This window comes from Aythya ferina (assembly GCF_964211825.1).
Source record: "Aythya ferina genome assembly, chromosome: 5".
Taxonomy (NCBI): Eukaryota; Metazoa; Chordata; class Aves; order Anseriformes; family Anatidae; genus Aythya; species Aythya ferina.
The window spans coordinates 41,656,501-41,681,344 of NC_140301.1; the positions used below are offsets into that span (position 1 = coordinate 41,656,501).

A 24,844-nucleotide genomic window follows, 5' to 3' on the forward strand; every position below is an offset into this window, starting at 1 on the left:
TTGTTTTTTCTCTTATGCCTTAGAACCTGGCCATTACGGAGCACTAGTTTAGTACTTATCTTGCTGCTTCTTGACTTTATAAGTACAATTTGTACTTAAAACTGTTCAATTCTAATTATAGCTTGAAGCCACATAGTTTAGTTCCAACTTGATTTCAAGTAATGTAACTGAGCTTTTGTTTGTTTCTGTTTCTACTCCCAGGCATTTCTGTTGCCAATATGTGAAGCCGCTGCCATGAGGAAAGTGGTAAAGGTTTATCAGGAATGGATTCAGCAAGAAGATAAGCCCTTATTTATGAAAGAGCCTGAAGAAATAATGCAGTGTACAGCTGTAGATTGTGATGAAAATGTTGTAGACCATAATTCATCTGAGAAGGCAAAAGAAAGAGAAGAGGTAAAATATTGTTGGTTACTATTTGTGCATCTTTTGCATAGTAGACTTGAGGCCAAGACCAATTGGCCTTCTCAACAGACTATACGTGGTTAAGTTGGATTTTACAGCATGTTGAGGGGAATGAAACAAAGGTAATTAAAAATTGCATGTATATGCTACCGATTTGTTCCATTATCAGTAGATACTTATGTGGCTATTTAAATTTAAAGAAATCATATAGATTTATAAAGTACTTCCAAGATATGGTTTATAAAGTATTCCAAATTTCAGCTGTGTAAAAATTATATACAAATAAATGGGTAAGAAAAAATCGTAATTATTTTGTCCAGATACTTTAAAATAATTGCTACAAACACCTTTAATCATGATGTTGTCTTTAAGATGCAACTGTGATATGTATTATCTATTACATACTTTGTCCTTTAACGTAAAACAAAAACAACCTGTCAACAAATCAATGGGATTTTAAGAGCAAAATATTTTTCAGGAAAAAGGTGTGAACTCCAGTCATGTTAGAAATTCAAACTGGGCAAGAAATGGCTGTTACCAAGACACTTTGCATAAACTGTCTGAAATTGATACTGAAGAGCAAAATGTACGAGCTGGAGTGCAGTCAGTATTGCAGGTATGGAATGAACTTGTTATCTAATTTTCAGCTTAATAGTAAAGAGTATGATATTAGTACGTAAAAGAGTAGAATATAGCATAATGGTCTTATAAAGGCATTCCCATACCCCTTCAAAACATCTCCAAATTCTGTACATTATTTTAGATATAATCAAAAGTATATAATTTGAGGTTCTTTGAAATGCATTTATGGTCATAGAAAATATGTGCATTTTATGTATAATATGTACAGACACAAACTTACGTTATGGTGTGTATATGACTGTAACCTTCTATCCAGAAGAAAATTTATTCTAAGCCAAACAGGTGGATATTTACTACTATTTACTACTCCATTGTGTGCACTTGAATTATGGGTTACCATCCCAATTAGAATTCAAAGTTTTTACTGTAGCTTGAATGATTTCCTGTAATGCTGTACACTGCTATATAAAAATAAACTTTGTAACTGAAATGACTATTTAGTTCAAACTTTATAACAATTTAACCTTCATAATCTTTGCATACCAGGACTACAGAATATGCATGAAGTGCTTCTAGGAAAGGAATGAAAAGTCTTTGTCCATTTGCAGTGTATTTTTAAAGTTCACACATCTGTAAATGTCTGAGAGATTCTTCATATTGAAGTTTTTCTAGACAGAGGTTCATTTGACCACTAAGTATCTTTAGCTGGAAACAGAATCAAGACGTTCTATCCTCGTACAGTGTCTGAATTTGAGAGGTTTCTGGACCACATTTGCCATTTTCTGTGAATGAAGAATCCAAGACTTCTATCTTAAGTTTTCTTCCCATTTAATTCTTGCATAGGCTTATTTCTAGGCCCTTCAAGGAGGGGTTCATTAGCTGAAGCAAGTAACTTGCAACTGCATAGTAATAGTTTTTAATCATTAAACTCCAAAGCTCTCAGTACAGGGAGATTACAAGTGTAGAACCAATGATTTCATGAACATGTGGATTAAGAAAGGCAAATAAATTGGAGATCTAGAGCTGCCTGTGATATAAATATTTCCTAATAAATTCCTAAAATGTAACAGCACTTTAGTAATAGGTCCTGTAACTTCTGAGGTGTCCATGTCTGCTTTGATTTCATTGTTTTCATTCTGAAAGCCCTAATTTTCTGTCTACTGAAGTCAGTGGAAAACTTGCTAATATTTAATAACATTGAAATCATTCAACCTTAAGAAGGCTTGTTCGCCAGATAGAGTCCAAAACCAGACTGTCATAATACTCTTTGCTAGATCTTTTTTTTTAAATATACAGTGTGTTACCCTTTTTCATGCCAAGAATGTTGTCACATTAAATGGTATTACATTAAAGAGCACTCCAGAGGACATAATTATTTTCTGTCCTCGCAATAGATGGACTCGCCATTAATTATTTTCTTCTGTGAAAAATACATTTCCCAACCTCCATAATGTGTTAACCCAGATTAAAAACAAAAACTGAGAATAACTTATGTTAAGAACACAGTTATTTAAAGTCTAATAGTGTATACATCTGTTTGGTTTGTTGTTGTTGTTGTTTTATGTTTGCTTTTATTTTTTTTCTTGTTGCTGCATAATGCTGACATAATACAATATCATTGCACTGCACAAGGAGCAAAGAAAGGATGGTCAATGGCATGAAGAATTGCTTTGACTATATTTTTCATTCATTTCTGCATATTGTGAAAACAGTGTCTTTCTGAATAGAGGCTTATATGCTTGAATTCCCTTAACTCCATCATGTACTCTGGCAGGCTTCCTAACATAAATATCTAGGAAGTAATACTTGTGAACATTCAAACTTGACAGCACAGTTAATCCTAGTAGCTTTTATATGCCTGGTACATTGCACCTTGGAAGAGGACAGCTAAGTAGCATCCATAAGATTTTCTGCAGCTTACAGGAACTTTTAAAACCCATTAAAAAATTCTGCTGCTTTCTTTCCATATAGAAGAATAACTTACATAAATTATGTAAATATACCTATGAGAAAAGTGAATTTGGTGGCTGTAGCTTTGGTTGTGAGCTACAAATAGCTTACAAGAACTCTTATTTGTCTTGTTTAATGAGAGTGTATTACATGTGGTGGTGGTAGATCTGTAGCAGTGGTGGGTATGGGCTTCCAATGAACACAGTTTTGCACTGTAAAAGGAACCAAAAAGCCAAGAGTTCCTGAAGCCAGTGCCACTACACATTACTTGGCTGCTGTAGTTTTTCCTGGAAATCTTGTCCTTTTTTCTCCCTTTGAACCATCCTGGGATTCATCCTCACATCAGCTTTCTGGGTATTTGACATTTGTCAATTGTATGAAGATTTTGGTATGTGATTTCATAGAACCAAGGAGGTAGTCCATATCTGATTTGCAGCATCACATGAGCTATTATAAAGTACATGCATATTTGAATCGTGCTGCTGGGTATGACGGCAACCACTTTGGAGAGGGTATCCTGTTTCCTATTTCTGGTAAGCCACACTGACTGTGATGGGATGAATACTGTAGATTCCCAGAGTGTACTACACTCTTTGTCATGCTGATGCACAAAGAGTATACAAGGACTCTTTCAAATAGTTTAGTGTGTGTTATACTAGTCAGTTGTTCATTTACAGTGGAACTTCTGTGCTTAAAGAAGCAGTGGACTTCTTTAGTGGAATATTATTGTCCATCATACTAAATAATTATGTAATTTTTTGTAGCATATATCCAGGAGAACAAAGATATACAAATAGGTTTTATAGATATTTTTTTTAAATTTATTGGTTTTACTGTAGTGTTATCATCAAATTAAACTAACTTGTGTTTAAGTACATACTTCTGAGTATACATGCAGCCCGTTCTGTTAATCATGGGTGTTGTCTTTCCTCGTAACTATCAGCTAAACTGTTGAAAACATCAAAGTGCTTCGACCTCATTACATCTACTTTTTTTTTTTACTTACAGGTTTTTATTATAAATTCTTCAAACATATTCTTTCTTGAACCAGCAAATGAAATTAAAACTCTGCTGGATGAACACACTGATATGTGTAAACGCATTCTTAATATCTACCGCCACATGGTAGTCCAAGTGACTATGGACAAGAAGACTTGGTAAAATGCTAATGTTTTTATCTTAGATTATTAGTTCACAAGATAAATGTGAGATGGTTCTTGGTAGTAAACACAGTAGAATAGTATTGACTATGTGAATCTGTTCCTCTAAATCAGTAAATGCATGGGCTTTAAAATCGCAAACGACTTACCACAGGGGAAGTGGTGAGCTCCTCTGTTAATGCCAATAATAAGCACTATCTAGTTTGAGTCAGCGTAGCCCTCAATGAAAAAAGAAGTAAGCTAGAGTATACAGACTATCAAGGATCAACTGATGACATTTTTCCGGGACATTTTGCTCATGTGTCAAAGTGCTAAGTATGAAGTCACATAGGAAGCTTCACAGACTTATTTAAAAATAAACACAAATCCTCAGATAAGCCTGGATAATTATTATAACGAGATGTGAGTTGTTCTTGATCTATAATTAACTCCAGCTTTAGACATTTCTTTACAAGAGTCCATTTACTGTTTTAACTGTTTTGTCCTTTCCAGTGTTTAAGATTCATAGCAGGGACAAGAGACCCTCCTTCAAAGTCATCTGCATTATTTCCCCCTCTTCTTTAAATAGATGTCTCTAATGAGGTAGTATATTGCCACCATTCTCCATTGTAAGGAATCAGTAGCAAGGGGATTTCAAATGGCTGATTTATTCCATTTTAACTTGACATGCATTCAGTCTCTCACTTGGTAAATAGAGCTGGCATTACATGCCATTTAAAATTTGTTTACTCATGTTAGGAAATAAGGAATCAGTTCAAGACTAGCCACTGGGAAATTTGGGAGTGATAAAAGAAAACAGATCACACTAAATTAGTATTTTCTTCTCCAGTTTCTTGTCACTAAAGAAGTGGCTGTAGACTGTGATGACAAAGTTTCTTTGCCACCCAAAAGAATTAATGAAGTATGTTTATGATCATGTAATATTGCCAAAATTTGTCATCCATACAAAAAAAGTATAAACTCAGATCAGAAATATGACTAAACCTTTGTCCTGCAATTTCAGGCCATTGTAAGTGATGACCCTTGAACAACCTTGCACATGATGTTACACGGCAGTAGGGGTTCCTCACTGTGAAAGTCAAGTGTGGAAGGAAGGGATGGGAGTAATTTCTTTTACAAGAAAAAAGTTAGGCTGTTTACAGTGTGTTTAGGCAAATCAAGCGCAGTCATTATCTTTAAAAGTATCTTGGTATATACAGAATTATAGTAAAATAGTAACTCTAAGTTTAATATTGTTTTGCAGGGAACAGATGCTACTCGTGCTGCTCAGGGTTACTGAATCTGTGCTGAAAATACCACCCCAAACTTTCTTGCAGTATCAAGGAAGAAAAAACTCCACCTTAGCAGGAAGGCTTGCAGGACCTCTTTTCCAGGCAATTAAAAATAAATTCACTTTAATTAATTCAGTTTAATTTTGACCAAGAAACTAGAAACAACAGCTGCTGTTGACTGGTTTGTCCTAGGATCTGTAAAGTCTTCAGATTCTTTAGTAGGGAAAAAAAAGATAGAAAATATATAAATGTGATGAGAACTAGTCAAGGACAGTGCTACAGAACTCTTTAACAAAATTTGTAACGTATGGAAACATCTTACACAAGCCAATCCAGTTGTTCCTCTAAGTCAGAAGCACGTGTTAACATAATACTTCATTATTCATGGAAAGTCTGTGTACGGGCAAGGAAGTGAATATTAGGACTACACAAAAATGTTTGTGGCAGTTAGAAACTTCTTTTTAAGCAGTAATATTTGAATGTTGTTATCTTTTGTTGGTAAGCCAACGTTTCTCCTTTTATTATTTTAGACACTTATAGTAGCTTGGATCAAAGCGAATCTAAACGTGTACATCTCTCGAGAACTTTGGGATGACTTGCTGTCTGTAATGTCATCACTGACATACTGGGAAGAGCTGGCCACTGAGTGGTCATTGACAATGGAGACACTAACTAAAGTATTAGCTAGAAACCTCTATAGCCTGGACCTCAGTGACCTGCCATTGGATAAATTAAGTGAGCAGAAGCAGAAAAAACACAAAGGCAAAGGTAAGACAACATTGTATACAATTTTAAGAGTTTGAGCGGTGCTAATGAGATGTTGGGTACAACGGAGTTTTTGTCCAGTCTTTTCAGAGTAGCTAATTAGACATAACTGTCACCTGAAATAGCCCAGTTTCTTCACAATAAGGCTGGTTTTTAGAACCACTGTGAAATCCTACCATAAAGGTTCAGTCCTGCAAATAGTCACATATGGAATTTAATTCCTAAAGGTATGTAGAATTAAACCTAAATTTTTACACTACAATGTGTTAAGCCTTTCCATTTTTATCAAATACAAATTGATTCCCAGCCAAACATTTTTAAATTAATGAGGATTACATGTGTGGTAAAAATTAGTTAAGTAGCAAGTGCCTATTGCAAGCATAATTGGAATATGGATTCTGGAATCCCATGAATGTTGATTAAAGGTGAAATGTTAGATGAACATAGTTTTGTTTGAGCAGTAACTCACTGCTAAACCATGGTGAAGACTGGTTTTGTTAAAGTGACTAGTACCATGTGAATGGTACCAGTTTTTAAACTGATGTCAATATGATGCAGGAAATACTCTGTAGGACAAAACTTAGGAAGAGAGGGTGGCTACTTGTATTGTTACAGTTCTGATGTTGTTGAGACAGGAAATCTGTCCTCCTATGTAGAGTGCTGAATTGAGACTGGCAAAGGCTGGATTCTATTCCCATATTAGAAACTGACTTCCTGCATGTCACCACGAGCAATCACTTCTGTCTTGGTTTAGTCTTCTGTATTATATGGGTGATAATACTATTCTTTATAAAGGGCTTTGAGAGGCCGAACTGTATTTAAGATGGAAATCAAGATGGAAAAAAGTATAGTTTTTAGTCTACTTTTTAATCTCTCTGTTTTCTGATGGATGTTGTTCATCACGTATTGCTGAGGGAGAACCAAACCTAAGGGAAGGTACTTACTACTTCCCTAGGGTTTGTCAGTGAGAAATAATCAATGTGCAATGTGCATGTGCTTTAAAAATATTTTGATTCATCTGTATCACCCATGCAAAGCACAAGAGAAGAGTTTGTTAGCTTTCAGCAGTAGAATTCCAGAGCCTCCATGATTAAATGTGAGTTGAAGAGTTAACTCTAGTGGGTTTTGGAAGTAATAAATCCCATACATATTATGCCCAAATTCTTTGGCATAAATTCTTTGGCATAAATTCTTTAATAATAATGAACATGCTCTATTAAGGCTTCCTTTCCAAGAAGATGCCCTTTTAATGATTGTAACTGTTATAAAGTGTAATTTGTGATCATAAGTCAGTTCAGTGTGGGTAAGGAAATACACTGCAAATATTCTTTAGTTCACTGGACTTTTTTACGTACAGTTTCTTGAAAATTCCTCATGTGAGCTTTATTGACTTTGATATAAATGGCAATTCTGAACTTGTTACATCTTTTCTTATAGTATTTTTAGGGTGAAATTCCAAAAAGCCTTGTTCTTTGAGCCTAAATTCCCTTTTACTTGCTTTTGCATTTGATGGTAAAATATTTTATCATTTTCACTTCATGTTCCTCAAGTGTCACAAAGTTATTTGGCAAACAACTGCAGCATTAATGGTATGTAATGTATGATTTTGTGTGTTTTGTCTAACAGGAACAGCAAAGGTTGAGATAGAGGTAAAATGTATATAGTTACACATTTTATTTGTCTACAGTCTTTGTAAAACCAGTTTTCTTGTGTTTTTCAACTTAATTGGTCAGAAAAGAAAATCATGATAGCTTAATAGCACCAGTGCTTCTGACAAAAAATTCAGTATCCCTCAGTTAATGCTAGCTGAGTGGATTTATAGAGACACTTAAATATAGTAATGTGCTGTTTAGCTTTTAAAATCATGCTAGCTTTGGTAATTTATTCTATCCAACTTTAAATCTCTCTGAAAGAATACAACTGTCACTGTTTGGTGATACCAGCATAGTAGTGAATAGATTTGCAATTCTATTTTTGCAGGAGTTGGGCATGAATTCCCCAAATCTTCTGTTGATAAGTCCTTTTCTAGAGGCTGGAGCCGTGATCAGCCTGGACAGGCACCAATGAGACAACGCAGTGCTACAACCACTGGATCTCCAGGAACAGAAAAGGCAAGAAGCATAGTACGGCAGAAAACAGTTGGTACGTATCTGTAAAAGCTAATAAAAGTGAGAGAGCTAATAATTTGAGAAAGGGGAAGGAATTCATAACTGACATTGTAGTTACATGGTTAACTTTATTTTTTTCTACAGAAGTATACTCTCTGCAGTAATTAGTTGAATATAAGTATAAATGATGTAGTCTTACGTGTTTTGAGGGTAGTTGAATAGCTTGTTCTTACTACAGTTACAGTTACTGCAAATGAGAGTAATGTAGTTAAGTATTGTGTAATTTTTAATGTTTGATCACATGCTTAAGATGTATTAGACAAATAATACTGTTGTGTGTCTATGGAAAAGAAAAAAATTGATTTGATCAATGGTATGGATAGGTGGCTTTTAAAGTCTGTTTTCATAAATTATGCACACAATAGGTTGAATATTTTCCAACTGTAGAAAGAAAAGTGTGAGAATTATGTACATGTCTGCATAGTTCATAAAATGTGCTGTCTTTTACTATACCCTGAATTTTGTGTTAATGAGAGATTGGCACAGCCGTGCAGTTCTCCATTTCTGAAGTGACCTATTTCTCAATTTCATTACTTGCAGATACTCTTTCCTGTGTTAGAAATGACTGATGGTAGTCAATGGTTTAGATGGATTGCTCAAAAGAATACTCATTTACATTTTTATGATTTGCTTACCATATCTTAACATGAACTGGACTGCAAATTTCTTTACTTTGTTTTCTCATCTTGATGATCTCGGTGCTATCCATTATGTGAAGGAAGTTTAAGCTGATTTTACTTTTTCATTTAAAAGAAGAACCTATTAAGGAGTATCTTGTGCTTTTTCACTATCTCTGTAGTAGTAGTGGCTTCAGTCATGAACTGTTTTTGCACTGGTACTTCTTGGAAGCAGGTACAATCTGATGCAGTTCTAGAACTCAGGAATGGTAATCAAATATGTAGTAGTGTTAGCTTTTCAGAGATTAACATCTCTGTTAACATTCCAAAAATCTTCACATTTATTTTTTGAAGTCACAGAGGTTATTTAGCAAAGAAAATTATTTGAATATTCTTCAAAATTTTTAATAAATTTTTAAGTTCTGTTTACGAGTAGCATCTGAAGCCTTCTGTTGGGGTGGGAGAGTTGTTTGTTCTGTAAGCACTACTACAAAAATGCTAGCAAAACTACCCAAATATGTATCCAAATGCTACACAGCATTTCCTTTATCTCATGCTGACAGCTAGTTTGACTCAAAAGTTTTCCTTATGGATTGCAGATACTTTAAATGTAACTTCTGCTTCTCTTCAGATAGGCTGTGATTAACTGTTGCAGTATTTTTGCTTTAAGTCTTAATTGTCTTAACAAGGTAAAGCTCATGTTAAAATTTATCCCTCTCAAATTATTATTTCAGATGTCAGAAGATTATACTGCATGATCGATTTTTAATGTTTTTGTTTTGCTGTTTTTTGAAAGATTGCTATTTATATGATGTTAGCCCTAAAATCACTGTTTATACTAATCAAGCTATATATTGACTTGGTTAGCAGCAAAATAATCTGATTTTAGTTTCACTCCACTTCAGCTTCCTTCATTTGGTTCTTTTTTGCCTTATATTTGATATTAATTAGCGAGGTTTATATTACTGTAACCAGTTAAAATTCATCTCTATTCATTTTATAGAACACCATCCATAGACAAGCATTAGCATTAGTAGGATAATTTTAAAAGATGAAAAGCCCTCAGAAAGTTGCCAGAGCCAGAATCCCAAACTCTTCAGTTCTTCATCAACATCTTTTAAGAAGATGTTGATGAAGCATCACATCTTGTTAGAAAAGCATACATCTTAACTGTCAGCAAAGAGTTGCTTGTTATTGTCTCCAGTCTTCTCAGAATGCTGCTCAGGTGCTTCTTAACCTGTGCCAGTTAAAATGGGGTCACATAACCAAAAATGGTTTATAGTCATAATAAGTAAAATTTTCTTTATAACATTTTGCTAGTTTGTCTGCTTCAGTTAATTAATGCCGCAAGCAAAGCCTAGAATTAAGTCACACCTCAGATGTGTTGCATGATATCTGATATGTAGTATATTTCCTTTGATTGTGAGTAATATACTCTTTATATCTGAGTAGGTAGGATGTGCATGTTGAATATGTTATGGTAAGAAAAAGCTGGGGTTTCTTTTTCATTTGTTTTATGTTGTACACATTTTGTGCACACCTTTGTTTTTTGAGCCATCCTCATGCCAGCGCACGTCTATTGCTGCACCAAGTTTCTGTGTATGTGTTTTACTCAAATAAAAATCACAGCTTTCCTGATATGCAGTGTGTACATTTTTAGCCTGAACTTATGTAAAGTAATTTTTGGAAAAGGGTCTTTAAATGCATATGGGTTGAAAAATCTTTTGTAGGGCTAGATATAGAATTTGTAGACAGCAGATTCTCGTCCTATAAAAATACCAGGTCTGAAGGAATTTAGGAGTCTACTGTTCCATGTGTGTTGTTTTTTTTCTATAGAGAACAGCAGATGGTTTTGAACTGACATATCTAGTCCACATCTTGTGTTAAGTCTGACTCTATTTGACTACTTAATTGAACGTGACATATCTTATTTAAAATAATTATGCAGTGAGGTCACATTTTCATTTTACAGCATCACAATGTTAATCTTGCTTTCAGTAATAATATCTTACATTTTTCATTTGAAAGTTTTCTATAAAATTTTCATTTGAAAGTTTTCTATAAAATTTCCATCTTCCAAATAGTAAAAGTGATTTTCTATTCCCTCTTTCTAGAATCAAATAAGATGGTGGAAGAAAATCAGTCAAATTACAAGGGACACTTATTTTTAATGATTTGCATTCAACATAGTACCCAATCTCAAAAGTTTGGTTTATTTACTCTGTAGCTTGATATTTTCTCTCAAGCGTGCATTCATTTTAAAATGCATAATGATGAATGCAATGCATTTATCCGTGACTGTATTCTGAAATTTAATATTGCATCTCTTAAAAATAAGTTAAAGCCTTGCATATAGTTGTCTTTTTTTTTTTTTTGAAGTTGGTTTCTGTCTTTTAAACTAAATTTAATTTAAAATAGAGGATGGCTTCAGTCTTAAAACATCTGTCTTTCTGAATTGTTTTTTCAAACTGTTGTTAAGATTCCACCTAAGTTGTGCTGCATTCATCAAATGTGTTTTCTGCTCTATGTACATAGACCTACCCAAGTTATCTTCATGTTGCTGTGTTAGAGACCATTCTTTAACAAGATCACATAAGTGTGATGTGCTCAACTTTTTCTGTACTTCATTCTTTTCTTCTGATTCCCATATAGATTAGGAGCACTGAGATTCTAAGGGTACATTTCATGTTTTGAAAATATGCTTATAGAAGTTCAAAGACTGCTTAAATATTGTGCAAACAGTATGTAGGATGAATTGAAGTTTCCTTATGAGAAGTTTATCAGCAACTATTTTAGCATAAATTCTCAAATTTGCAACAATTTGAAAAGGAAACTGCTTGAAACCATGAATAGAACAGTAATAGTACTTTGATATTGAATGCGATATCAGTTCTTGCTATGTCTTACTTTGACAATTGAAAACAAATGTCATAAAGGTTCACTTTAAATCTATGGGAAAAGCTGCAGTTATAACCTTGATCCTGTTGCCACAATTCTTTTGTAAATTTTCTTTCTGTAGGACTGTTGGCAGGACATGAGAAACAAAAAGGTGAATTAGGATCAGTTTAGAAAGATTTATCCAATATCCATTAAAGTCCTGTTGATAAGAATGTAACCCTTTTAGTTGACAAACCATTTCACTTCAGTCATTTCATTTTTAATGCAGAACTATACAATGTTGTATTGCATTTTTTTCCACACAGAATTGCTTGTTTCCTTCTTACAATTTTGAATCTCTTTTGAAGAATCTTAAATTCAAGACTATAGGTCAAAATTCAGATGTACTTGTTTAGGAGCAAACCAAAGTAAACTAGAAAAATGGAAATGTAGTGTAAGTTGTGTTTTTTTCTGTTAAAAAATACAAATTTCAGAGTGCTTGTGGAGTGCTTTAACTTGGATTTTTCAACCCCTGATGCAATGGGAGAAAAAAAAAGTGTTAATTAGTTTATTGGTTTTGAATGCAAAATCTCTGTAATAGCCATAGTAAAAGCATTGTTGCTGCTTTACATAAAAGTTGAAAACTCAAAATGTCTTATCAGTGTCCACTGATTTTTTCTTTCTTACAGCTCTGCCAATATCTGCCGTGCTGAAATGTTTTAATTTTTAAATTTTCTTCCTTTTTATCTTTGTTTTCTCTGTTGCTGCTTTTTCTGTGACACGAGCCTTTCATTATAGTCACTCTTCTTTTTTCCTTCCCCACTTCTTTCTTTTCCTTTTTAAAGCCATGAGAAGCCGATCCATTGGTGAATGTGCTCTGCCATCGGCCTATATACGCAGTGCTAAAAGTGCTCCTGTTCTGATCCATACTTCCAAACCCTTCTTGCCTGATATTGTTCTCACTCCCCTTTCTGATGAGCTTTCAGGTAGTGCCACCTCTGCTAATTTCTGCACCCCCTTTATCACCTTTTTAAACCTTCTGCTTTCAAATTCTGCAAAATCATTAAATTTTGCAAAGTAAAAATACTTTGGGGGATGGGATGGGGGGAGAGGGGAAGAGATTAAGAATGAATATTTTGAATTATGTAATATCATGCTATTTCGCAATTCATTCTGGAACTGTTAGAAGTTAGTGCTGTGCCAATGTTTACTACCATAAAAATGAAAATGAGAGGAATCTCTTGCTTTTTCAATTTATTGGTAAGCAGTAATACAATATCCATCAGAGAGTACAACTAATGTAAAGATTTTGTTCGTGCTTAATGAGGGAGAGAAAGGAAGAAATTTTAGTTTTATTTGCCAGTTACATCTTTCTACTTAATTTTTTGAATTCAGTGTCATAGGTGTTGTGTGGCCAACCATGATAATGATATAATTTAGCTCCCATGAAAAAAGAATTCCTTAAGTATATGGTATCATATAATATGCTTTACAGAATCCCGGTTTTTCATTGGTATATAAAACCTTAAAATCTTAAATACAGTTTTGGATTCTGAAGTGCTATGGTTTGGTTTGGTTTGGTTTTCCAAATTATCTATCTTTACAGAGTTCTAGTTTTATATAATGTTATGTTTGACCCTGCAAACTCCTTGGCTAGGAGATTTGATAGTAGCTTTCTTTGAAGGAGAGCCTTTGAGCAAGTAGATTAAACAATTAGGGTTTTCACAGGTTTTTAAAAGGCACATATGAAATTTTATAGATAATGTTTTTTCTTGTACTCCAGCTGCTACTTAGGTAGAAATTAGTGAAGGCTGACAATATTATTATGCCTTTGTCTCAATGAGTACAAAAGTGAAAGCACCGTAGGATATATATGCACACACTCAAAACTTTGTACGAATAGAAGGACTTATAGGCAGTACATTTTTATATGGAAGATATGTTCTGTGCTTTCCCACTTTCTTCTTGCCTGCCTCTTGTTACCCAAGAAGTATCAAGAAATGTGTTTTGAAAGTTGTATTCCATGCCAGAATGTGTTTGTATTTTAGCATATCTGCCTCCCAGCTGGTACTGAAAAGCTGTCTTTTCTTTCTGCCTTCAAGCAGAAAAAGGGAGGTAAGGTTGGTTTAAGGAAAGTTGTGATTGGATGAGAATACCCAGAACTACCAATTTCAGTGTCTTCCTTACTGTAACATCCTAGGAACCAGGCCAGCATTTCTTCCAAGTATGTGCGCCATCAGAGATGCAGCCCTCTGTGGCACACTCATGATGTAGTCAGTAAAACCTCCTTAGGATAGTGTCCTATTTTGACTGTATACCAGTGTGCAGGGGTGAGACCTGGTTGCCAAGGAGGCTGTTCATTTGGATTTTAAAACATCGTATTTTCGGTGCTGATAATACAATAGCAGTTTTTCATTACCTTAATTTCTTCTATTCTACAAAAAGGAAATTTCTGTTGGCACAAGCACTACACGATTGTATGAAAATGTTTGTATACTTGTATGTGCTAGTCCTGCATACATGAACACCTAATAAATAATACTGGATCAACATTGAAATAAATATAGCTGAGTTTATTTCAATGTGTGGAGCTGCTTGGCGTGCATTTGGAGTTCTCCATCCAGTAATTTTTAGCATCCTAGAAATCATAATCACTGCATGCATGCAATCCTCAGGCTGGTACTTTATATAAAATGAAGTTTATAAAACATATGAAAGATGCATATTGAGGGCTCAGGATGAGATCAATTTATCATAAATATATATGTATAAATCTCATCTATAACCTTATCATGCATATTTTAGCTGCATCCGATGGTCCTCAGTTGCTGCTTTCATTAAGACCAATTTCTTACAGCTGCAAAAAGAAATTCTTGAGGCTCTATAGGCACGGTCCATGTTAATATTTGCCTAAGTCAATGAAGACTGAAATAGCAGTTGTATCTAGAGAGCAACATCCATTTTATTGAATGTTAGTCTGTAAAGTCAAATAATAAGTTGAACAGGAATGTTGTAGAGAAATTTGTTGCTGGTGAAAGCAGAAGAGAAAGGAAATGGTTAATAAATATTGCAGTATACAACAGTTTTCAGTTTATGTTTATTTTCTGGAAGAGCTTATATGTATACTCTCTTTCTCAGTATAGACTTCTCCATTTCCTGTCCAATAGCTTCTTTACAGTTCAGTAAACTTTGAATTGGGTCAAACTCCAATTTTCAAATTATAACTTCCCTGAAAAATTGAGCGTGGAAATGACCACTTTTCATCATATTCCAACACATACACTTAGTTAGCACTGATATATCTGATTCCTCCAGGTTATATGCTTTGCTCAGAAGGAAAATATGACAAAATCCCTTTCCAGCTCTTTCTCAGAAAAGTGAGCACTTCAAAACGGGTGACATTTTTAAGGTGACTTCTGATTACCATAATTAAATATTATTGAAATAGGTGTAAAGACCATGAAATAATAATTTGAAATATTTTAAAATGAATTCAACGTAATTTCTTTGTTTTGGCAATAACACACTGGGAGGGGATTTTAGGATGTACTGAGTTCAAGTAAATCCAGTTACTGCAGACCTGAAGATAAACTCTCTAGATAGAACAAGGTAAGTCTGTTCATTGTGGCAACTGTTACTCTTCATTGTTATTCTTGATTTTAAAAGCATATCTACAACTTTTTGAGCCGTATGTTTAAAAAATAAATCAGGGGAATAAATGATTCTATGAGAAAAGGAACTAACAGAAAACTGACAAAGTTGTTTTACCTTAATGTTCAAGTGCCTGTCCCTTAAAAAGACAGCAAGGGATAGCTTGAATTTGTGCAATTAGTTGAAGAGATACTTAGCCTTGGCTGTATCAGTGATTTTATAGTATGTAGTATTCCTGTGACATATCAAGAAATGTGATGAGGTATGTGAAGGTTCTTTATTTTGGTGGATGATATGAAGTGGGTTGAAGATATTTCTGTACGTTTCCTAGGTGATCTCTGTTGGAACTGCAGCTTTCATTACAGTTAACTATGATGTGTGCTGATGGTAGAGTATTAGCTGTCTCAACAGAGACCAGGAATCACTAATTTAAATGGTCATAACAAATATTCTTGTCTTTACATAAGTAAAAGTGATTTTACTCTAATGTTAGCTGTTGTGTGGCTGCAGGATTTTTTCAGTAGCGGGGTTCTTAATTTGGTAATTCTTAGGACTCATGTTGAGTAAAACCGGAAGAAGATGGGGAGGTTAGCTTCCATTTAACATTTAGTTTTGCATTTTGAAGATGAGAGATGTTTCAAAAACCATTGTTTTAGAGGAAAAAAAAGTATATTGTTAAATAATCTGTTATTTATAGTAATCTTTTCCCTACAGGGGCCGTTCTTCCATAAAGCTTAAAAAAAATAATTAAGTCTTCAGGTATACACTATATTACATATGCCATAATACTCGTACCTGTATACTATTGTTTCTGTTATTTCAGTAACGTATGTACATGCACACAAGTTATGAAAAAGTAATAGTTAGTCACTTCAGGAGACAATTCTAATCTTCCAGAAAACTTGTATGTTCTCTTTGGAGTTGTGTATTTTTCTGAAGATGTAAATTCTATGAAGGGTACTATTGTTAAGCTAATTTATATTCAAGTTAACCATTTCTTCAAGCTAGTTGGTGTAATATTGGTTGAATTATTGAACTTATTGGCACAGCCCTAGCTTTAACTGTACTTCCAAACGTTCCATGGTCTCACTGTTTGTTCTCATGCATGTTAACATTTAAAACTGTGTTCTGATGGTCTAACTCATTTATATTACATTCTGTACTGGATATTATGTGTGTTTGTTTTTAACACTCTAGTACTGGAAAAAGTATATTCATTGTACTTAAGTAAACAAGGCTCTGGACTTTCCTGGCTTTTTAAATCTCATAATTAGGATGTAGTGGTAAATAAATATGGTCTCTGTATGTAAAAGCTCGTGTGTATTACATATACCTTTTTCCTACAGACATTGATGATGCTCAAATTCTTCCACGTCCACCTCGAGTCAGACATTTTTCACAGAGTGAGGATGCTCCAAGTGAAGTTTTTGGTGCATTAAATGAGGAACAGCCGCTGCCACGAAGTAGCAGCACCTCTGACATCCTGGAACCATTCGCAGTTGAACGAGCCAAAGGTGCAGTTCCTGTCATTGACAGTTCATCCCATCACGCTCCAAGCTTACAGAGTTCCACTGAGACCTCTTCAATGCATAGATCCACTGAAAGCCATATTACTGATACAAATAGCAGAGAGTCCTCCTTGGAAGTTGGGGATAGTATTTATGACCATCTTTGTCATTTAATAGGGCCGGTAGAATTTGCAAACACAACCTTTGAACAAAGCCAATATGTTGACCTTGAAGGTGAAGATGATCTTCTTTCCTCTCTGAGAGAATATCTTAAAGAAAAAGAAGAACTTTGCGGTAACTTTGAGATAGATAAATGTGAGGCTTCTGCTCACGAAGGTGATACATCAGTAAATAGGAATGATAGATTACCACTGGATGGATTAGAAAATAGTGATCAGACTGCTCAATGCACGAATAGCATCACTGTTACAGAAAGAGCTGATAACACAGAGCTGCACCTAGAACAAAACCAAAGTGGCTTTATAAGTAATATTGCACCTACTCAAGTAGACATTTTTGCAAGAAATGAAGTGCTCGATAAAGCCAGACAGTTGAATATTGATAAACAATATGAAAACCTGTTTGATCATGGGTCAAGTAGTCCTAGCAGCAAAGAAGGGAAGAGATATCTGTACAGGCAAGCAGCCACTGAAGCTGATGTAGATTCAGCTGTGGAAGCAGCATTAGCTGAAAAGCATAGAAGTACCCAATTTAATGAAAAAATAACCAACTCACGTGTTATGCATGCAAAGAAAATTCTTCCTAAAGCACAAGTTAACCCTCAAATGCCTCACATCACAGGTACAAGCAAACTGTCACCAACTAAACGGAGTATATCTGAAACAGTAACTCATAGGGCCAAAATCATGAAAATAACAACTAAAAAAAGAAATAGTGTTCATGTAACTTTTAGACCATCTACAGAATCAGTTCAATTTTACAACCCTCTTGAGAACAAAGAGGCTGCTTGGAAAGCACGACTTCGTAAACTCAGTGGCTTCAGTAGTGGTGGTAGTGGTAGCAGCAACAGCGGTACCAGTACAAGCACCAGCTCATCAGCTGTCATGGAGCTGGTTAGACCTGGAATATATAGACCTCTAGATGCAATCAATGCTGCTTCAGTTGGTAGCAAGCAAATTAAGGAAACTCCAGAAACTCAAGCAGCCGTGCTGCAAAAAGAAGGTATTGCAGTTAACCAGTTCCATAGCCGTAGTGCATTTAGGTCGTCAGGTCAGGAGTCAGCGCAACAGCAGGGTTCCCTGGGTGGTGTTTATAAAACTGTTGTACATGCTCTTTCGAAGCCGAAGGCAAATGTTTCCCCACAGAGGCAGAACAGAGTGCCAGCAGAGGCTCCACTGAGGGATCTGTACAGTCATGTAATGGGCTATTTTGGAAGGAAAGCTGCAGGTGAGCACTAACAGTGTGCAGAGCGCAAAAGGAGAAAGGCAGCACCAGTTTGGCTTAATGCAACTGAAGCAAGCTCTGATAAGCAATCAAAAGGCTTTGGGATGATCACTGCTTTCCCTGTTTGGTTATGCATGCGCCTATAGCCAGCTGATTTTCTCCCAGCATAAGTTACTTTTACATACTTTAAATTACTAATTTCCCTTTTTAAAGATATTTAGTTGAACCTCTTTGCTGCTGAAGACCATCACATTAGGGAAGAGGAAGAGACAATAAATGACCTAATAAAGGACAGAACCTTGAGAGTTCTGAATTTTCATCTACCATGCAGAGCCTCAAAATTCAGCCTACCAAATGATTGGCATGTGAACATGATATCAGAGTGTACTACTCCCCTGTAACTGTACTTTGTTTGTCAGAAGGACCTGGCTATCAACCAGCTACGTTCAACTGACTACATTTCTGGTTCATTTAGTGTGTTTTCTTCCTCCTCCTCTTCCTCGCCCCCTCTTTTTCCTCCTCCAAAACAAAAAAGCCCCTCAAATTTACATTTGGAGGTCAGTTTGGATAACATTTTTAAAAATTGTGGACAGAAATCTGTTACTGGAATCATTTTGTTGTGACAGTTCTCTGTGAATAGACATAAGGTTTTGTCTGAATCTTTTCAAAACATTCTGTAGGCCTTTCTGTATGCATTCCTCAAAATGGATACAGTTACATCTTGGCAACATCTTTCATTGCTTCTTTTTTCCTTGAAATCATTCATGGATGTTCATGAAGGTCTCAGGATAGTCCTGCTAACTATGAGACCTCTCTGGACTGAGCAAAAAAGAAGGCTGTCGCTCTAATATCCATTGGCTTAGTTCACATCCTAAATAACCTTAAATGAACAATAAATTAACTTTCAGCAGTAATGTAGGTTTTCCTTTTTTCCCATTATTATGCTAGCATGATTAACAGAGGTTCTGTAACGCATCCTGCATTGAGATGTTAATGCCACCTGAGGGCAGTCTGTGAAAGCATAGCACCATGACAAATGGGAAGTAGTGTGATTGTCGCATTTATCTACAAAAAAAAAAAAAAAAATTGTTCTCAGTGATTTCTGTTTCTCTGTAGGATCTTTTCTGACAGAGATATCTAGAAAACATTTTATTTAAAATCTGTAATGTCAAGCAGAGCCTCAACATGGAGCCATGAGAGAGGACACTGAGGGGAAAATTCGTATAGAGAAAAAAAGAACTGAAAAAAATTGAAAACTTTAAAGGCTAAGATCATGGAGTTAGGTCTAACAGCCACTGCTAAAAATTAAAAGGATAATTATATCAAAAATATAGAACTAATACTTGAGTGAACTTAATTAATTGTTCATCACCATTTGACCATCCAGAGATTGAAGTTTCATTCCATATAGTAGCATGCTGTTTTATTACATAAGACTTTTATTTGCACATTTATACTAAGTGTATACAGTGCCACATTGACATTTGTCATTATTTTATATTGCAATCTAGTTTTTCCACTACATTGCTTTTCATTAAAAATGCAATGAAGAAGGGGTGCCTGTAGGAATCGTATACAATTGTTAGGATTTATTCCTTAATTTTTTGTGATATGGAGGAAGAATATGTGCTGTATCCTTAAAGCAAGCATTAACAACTTTAAGTAGTGCTTTCCTATAAGCTTTCTTGCTCTTAAAGGTTTTACTGGAAATTGACTAACACCTGCTTAGTGGGAAGAAGTTGTTTTACTAATTCCTACAGTAGAATCTGCTTAAAAAGAGGGAATTCTTAAAATGCATGTTTGGCAATTTTGATTATTTTTTTTTATTTATTAGCAGGGCTTCTTTATTTGTTGCCTTTTGTTTTGAAAATGTGTTGGTTTGTTCTTTACTATATACAGTTATTCATTTGCTTTTAGCTAATAGAGAGGACATGAGTCAAAAGCTGCACCCTATTGATAGTGATATTGGCAGCAGCAATACAAATGTTCCTGACCTCATGGATGAATTTATAGCTGAGAGACTCCGCAGTGGTAGTGCACTGGTAAGCCTTTAAATTTCCTATATTTCAATATGTAATCTGCACATTTGTGTGAACTAATAAATGACATTATTAAATCACTTTACTACATAGTAAGATGTTTATCTTGCTCTGTTTTTTATGAATCAGAATTCAGAATATCACTAAATTATTCCTTGGCTTTAAATCATTTTGAAATAGACTTCTGGTATTTTATGCATTCGTGTTTACATTTTTATTAAATTTTTATTGTTCAAACAAGGTAGAAATGTCAGATGAATAGTCTCATTGAATTAAATGACTTTAATTGCATCTGCAAAGATCTTTGTACACAGGCAGCTCCAGGATAATAGTTTATATGTAAATTTGCAGACTGCAGTGTAATTCTGTATTTATGCAAATACTGGAGTACTGTAGTATGGTACTTACTATTCCCTACCGTTTCAGCCAGTGCAAGACTACAAAACTACATTAACATATGTTTTTCCTTTTTTTTCCTACTTAAAAGTGTTGAAAAATTTCTTGTACTTTTCTGTTAACAGAACCAACTTTTCATATGCTTTATTCCTATGCTTTTCCAGTAATGTCATGTTGTTTTGATTATCATTCATAATCAAAAATTTCAATCAATTTTAAGTCAAGAATTTCAGGTTACACTTGAATGCTTACCAAATAAGACAAGTGATTTGAAGAGATGAGTGTTTTATTAAGTAGCAAAGAAGGGGAAAATATTCAGAGAAATGCTGCAAATGAAGAACAGCATGGGTGATAATTGAAATGTATTGTTTCAAAGTTGTTCTGTTCTTTTTTCTACTTTTTTATTTTTTTATTTTTTTTAAAGGAAAAGGTCATTGTAAGACGAGCTACTGTAGAAAGTTGGCAACAAGTATCTTATTTGTTGCTATTGAGGGACAGATTCTTCAAGGTGATTGGAGAAATTAATTTATCAGCATCTTTAATTATGGAAAGGGAGGACCTATAGAGTTTGTTCAAATGTATGCTTTTTTCCTTTTTTTTTTTTTAATTGAAATTATGTTTATGAATTTTTTTTTCATCTTGCGTTACAAGATAAAAATGCTAACTTGCAGTTAATGATTTTTTACATATTTCAAGTCGGTAAAACAGAAGTCATCAGAGCTGGCCACAGAAAAAGAGAGAAAGAGAAGGGGGTGTTGTTCATTTTCTCACATAGTTGGTCAAGAACTTTGATTATTAATAGTTCAGGTGAGAGGATTGATACTTTCCTCAGGTAGCAAAAAACAGCCAAGGTAAGTTTGAGTAAGTGTTATGAAACTTGCCTGTCACTGATCTTGCAATCTAGCACACAAGAATGGATATTCTGTTTTAAAACAAAGTACCAAGTTATTAAGATTACTGTTAGGTTATGGATCTATTGAACACTAAATCCTTGTATTTTGTCAGACTTGTCATTCTGAGTAAATCTCGAATTAGTAGTAAGATGGTGACGGGAAAAGAAGTGACTAGAACTAATGTAAGTCACCTTCAGTCTCTTAGTTTACAATGCATAAAGATTTCAAGCCATTTCATAAAAGATCATAAATTTCTACATTTATCTTTTTTCTCCTTCTCAAACAAACAGTCCCACTTTCCACAGTCCTTTCCACTCCATGAAGAGTGACTTAAAGAAAAGGCTTGAGTAGAACAGCTTACTTTTACATGAGCAAATCTGTATGCGTTATTTCTTGTATATACTTTTTTTGCCTTAAGTCAATACTAAGTTTTGGCTTAATCGTAAGAAAATTAGATGTGTATTAGAAAATTAATTTGCTTGTGGTGTACATGAAATTTTTGATTATAGCATCATAGTCTATAAGCCAGAAAACACCATACTTCTTGAAATCTTTTTTCTGCTTGTGCCTGAAACAAAGGTTAACAAGTCTTGTTTAGTAATTTAGAATAATTTGGAGACGATGCACTTCTTTACTATTCTTTTCTAAAGTCTTATATAAGTGCAGCTCATTTTAGTCTGAATCCTTGTCTTTTAAAATATGTACCCAAACATCTGTTGTGCAAATACAATTTATATGTATGAAATTGTGTGACTACATAGGTTCTTCATTTTCTGCTGTCTGGGGTTTTAGGAAGTCTTGGCTATGTAGGATGATGAAAATTTTTGGTTTAGGTATTTGTCAACTGTTTGTTATATATACATTTATATATATGTATATATATACACGTGATTATATATATATACACATACGTGTATATATATATAAAAGTGTATATATATACATTTATATATATACGTGTACATATATACATTTTTATACATTATTATATACATATATATACATTATATATATACATTTGCAAATGACATTTGCTTTTTCCATTGTATGTAAATAAGCCATCCAAGGTTGTAAACTACTTTGTCTCTTCAATGTTTAGAATGTGACAAGACGAGGAAGCAGTCCTGGCAGCCTGGAAGTTCCAAAAGACCTTCCTGATGTATTGAACAAACAGAACCAAATGCGTCCTATAGACGACCCAGGCGTGCCATCCGAATGGACATCGCCTGCTAGTGCAGGCAGCAGTGACCTCATCAGTTCAGATAGCCACTCTGACTCATTCAGTGCTTTTCAGTATGATGGCCGCAAATTTGAAAGCAAGTATACTTTTTCAAAGTAGGAGCATTTTTGGTTGACTGCTCGTGAATTTCCTTTTCCGAGTTTTCTTTTTTAAGTTATATGCCAGCAGTCTTCTGTAAAAAGAGCTTATTTTGATTCCCCACAGAAATTACTAGTAGGTTAATGGAGCAAGCAGGATTCTTGAGAGAATCGTTTTTATAGTATATGAATAAAACAGCACTGAAACATTGCTGTACAAAAGCTGAACAACAGTGCACAGAAGTTAGAAAGCAATATTTATTGTCTTTTCTCTGAAGTGTATCTGTGTTTTACACACAAAATGTAAAAATGAAAGACTGCTTACTTCAGAATTTATTTCAATTCTTTTGAAAAATTTAGGTAAAAGGTAAAGAAGGCCATCTGATATTTTTACAGTGGTCTTTTTATAACTGTAGATTAATCGAGATACTAAACGTAATATCATAAAATTAGTATGCTATTCTAATAACTTAGTATGCTTTTTATTCATTTCATGCATCTGTTCCCACTCTTACTCATATGAAGGGATTATTGTAGTTGCTTGGAATTATGTTTTCATGTATTACAAAAGGGAGAAATAATGTTTGTATGGCAGAAGTATTTATTGATGAAATTGCAATTTTTATATATATATATATATATATATATAGATGTTTTGTAACTAAGTTATGTTATTTGACTACATTTGAGCATGATACTTTGTCTTAAGTGTTGAAAGAAACACTAGCCAGAATGTCATTTGCTGTAATATTTGTAGTTTGAAGTTAGTACTTTAATGAAAAACTTGGCTATTTCTTTCATTTTACAGATTTTGCATATAAACTTCTTAATGTATGTTTCCATTATTTTTACTTTATTCTCATTTAGGTACGCTTACAGCGACTAAGCAGAATACAGGACATGCAATAGGAATGTCTTCTCCAGAAGTTCAGTCACAGTTTTGTGACAGAAATGAGAATGTCCATAATAGCCAATTACTTTCTGCTTTTACATCTTATGTAAATTGTGCAACAGTGTGTTGGAAGCATAGGAGATGTACATACAAGTTTTACATGGAAGATTTTGGAGGTGCTAGGCTTTTGTATTTTATATTAGTGGTATTTTTAAATTGTCAGTTAATACAACACTTCCCTCATACAGATTTCAGCTTTGGCACCGAGGCAGGGACGCCAGCTTCCACTGATGTTGATGCAATTTCAGGACAACAACAGAGTGCTGAGGAGCAAGAAGTAGCCAGTCTAACTACAATCCACATAGATTCGGAAACAAGTAGTCTCAATCAGCAACCATTGTCTGCTGAAGCTGCAACTATTACTGGTAAAGTAGTTTAAAAAAATAATAATTTGTTTCAGAATTTTTCCACCCATCCTGAAGAATACTAGGTTCAGGTTCTGTGATGAATCTATATTCTGTATAAAACAATTCTTGGAATTCAGTTACTGTTTCATTGCAATAGAACACTAATGTGTGAAATAACAATTGGAAATATTTTGTTTGACTTAGCTACATACATAATCCATTTCTTGGTGTTAAATGTGTTTTAAACACTTCATGACATAATCTATGTAATTATCAGAGAGAAAATGTACCACAAAGTGTAAGCTAGATTTTACCAGTGTCCTTATATTACTGGTTGCCAAATAGCTAGTTTTGAGTAAGTTATTTTTCCTTGAAAGGCTTTGCAAGTGCTTTCAAACCAGTGCACAGAAGTCTTACGCGATTCTTTTGTGTACACCCATCTTAACCTCTCTCCATATTGTCTATTGTTAAACTTGGAACTTTCAATATGCAGAATGTTATTGTAACATGTAAGATCAGCTTCCATTTGTGTAACTTAATTCTTT

At 34.3% G+C, this 24,844-nt stretch overlaps 1 protein-coding gene across 16 annotated transcripts in view; it reads left to right on the plus strand.

The window, feature by feature from the left end:
- The window catches only part of RALGAPA1 (Ral GTPase activating protein catalytic subunit alpha 1), a 128,103-nt gene that overhangs the window by 27,229 nt on the left and 76,030 nt on the right, over positions 1–24,844 (plus strand). For 8 of the 16 annotated variants that reach the window (XM_084522417.1, XM_084522426.1, XM_084522429.1 and 5 more), the window contains exons 11-22: positions 202–393; positions 881–1,018; positions 3,943–4,091; positions 5,338–5,467; positions 5,896–6,133; positions 8,111–8,272; positions 12,638–12,778; positions 16,790–18,358; positions 20,273–20,397; positions 22,783–22,999; positions 23,868–24,068; positions 24,141–24,317. In XM_084522417.1, the coding sequence (XP_084378543.1) occupies positions 202–393; positions 881–1,018; positions 3,943–4,091; positions 5,338–5,467; positions 5,896–6,133; positions 8,111–8,272; positions 12,638–12,778; positions 16,790–18,358; positions 20,273–20,397; positions 22,783–22,999; positions 23,868–24,068; positions 24,141–24,317 (3,439 nt within the window). The remainder of the gene's footprint in view (positions 1–201; positions 394–880; positions 1,019–3,942; positions 4,092–5,337; positions 5,468–5,895; positions 6,134–8,110; positions 8,273–12,637; positions 12,779–16,789; positions 18,359–20,272; positions 20,398–22,782; positions 23,000–23,867; positions 24,069–24,140; positions 24,318–24,844) is intronic. The other 8 variants (XM_084522424.1, XM_084522420.1, XM_084522423.1 and 5 more) reach the window with 5 other exon arrangements.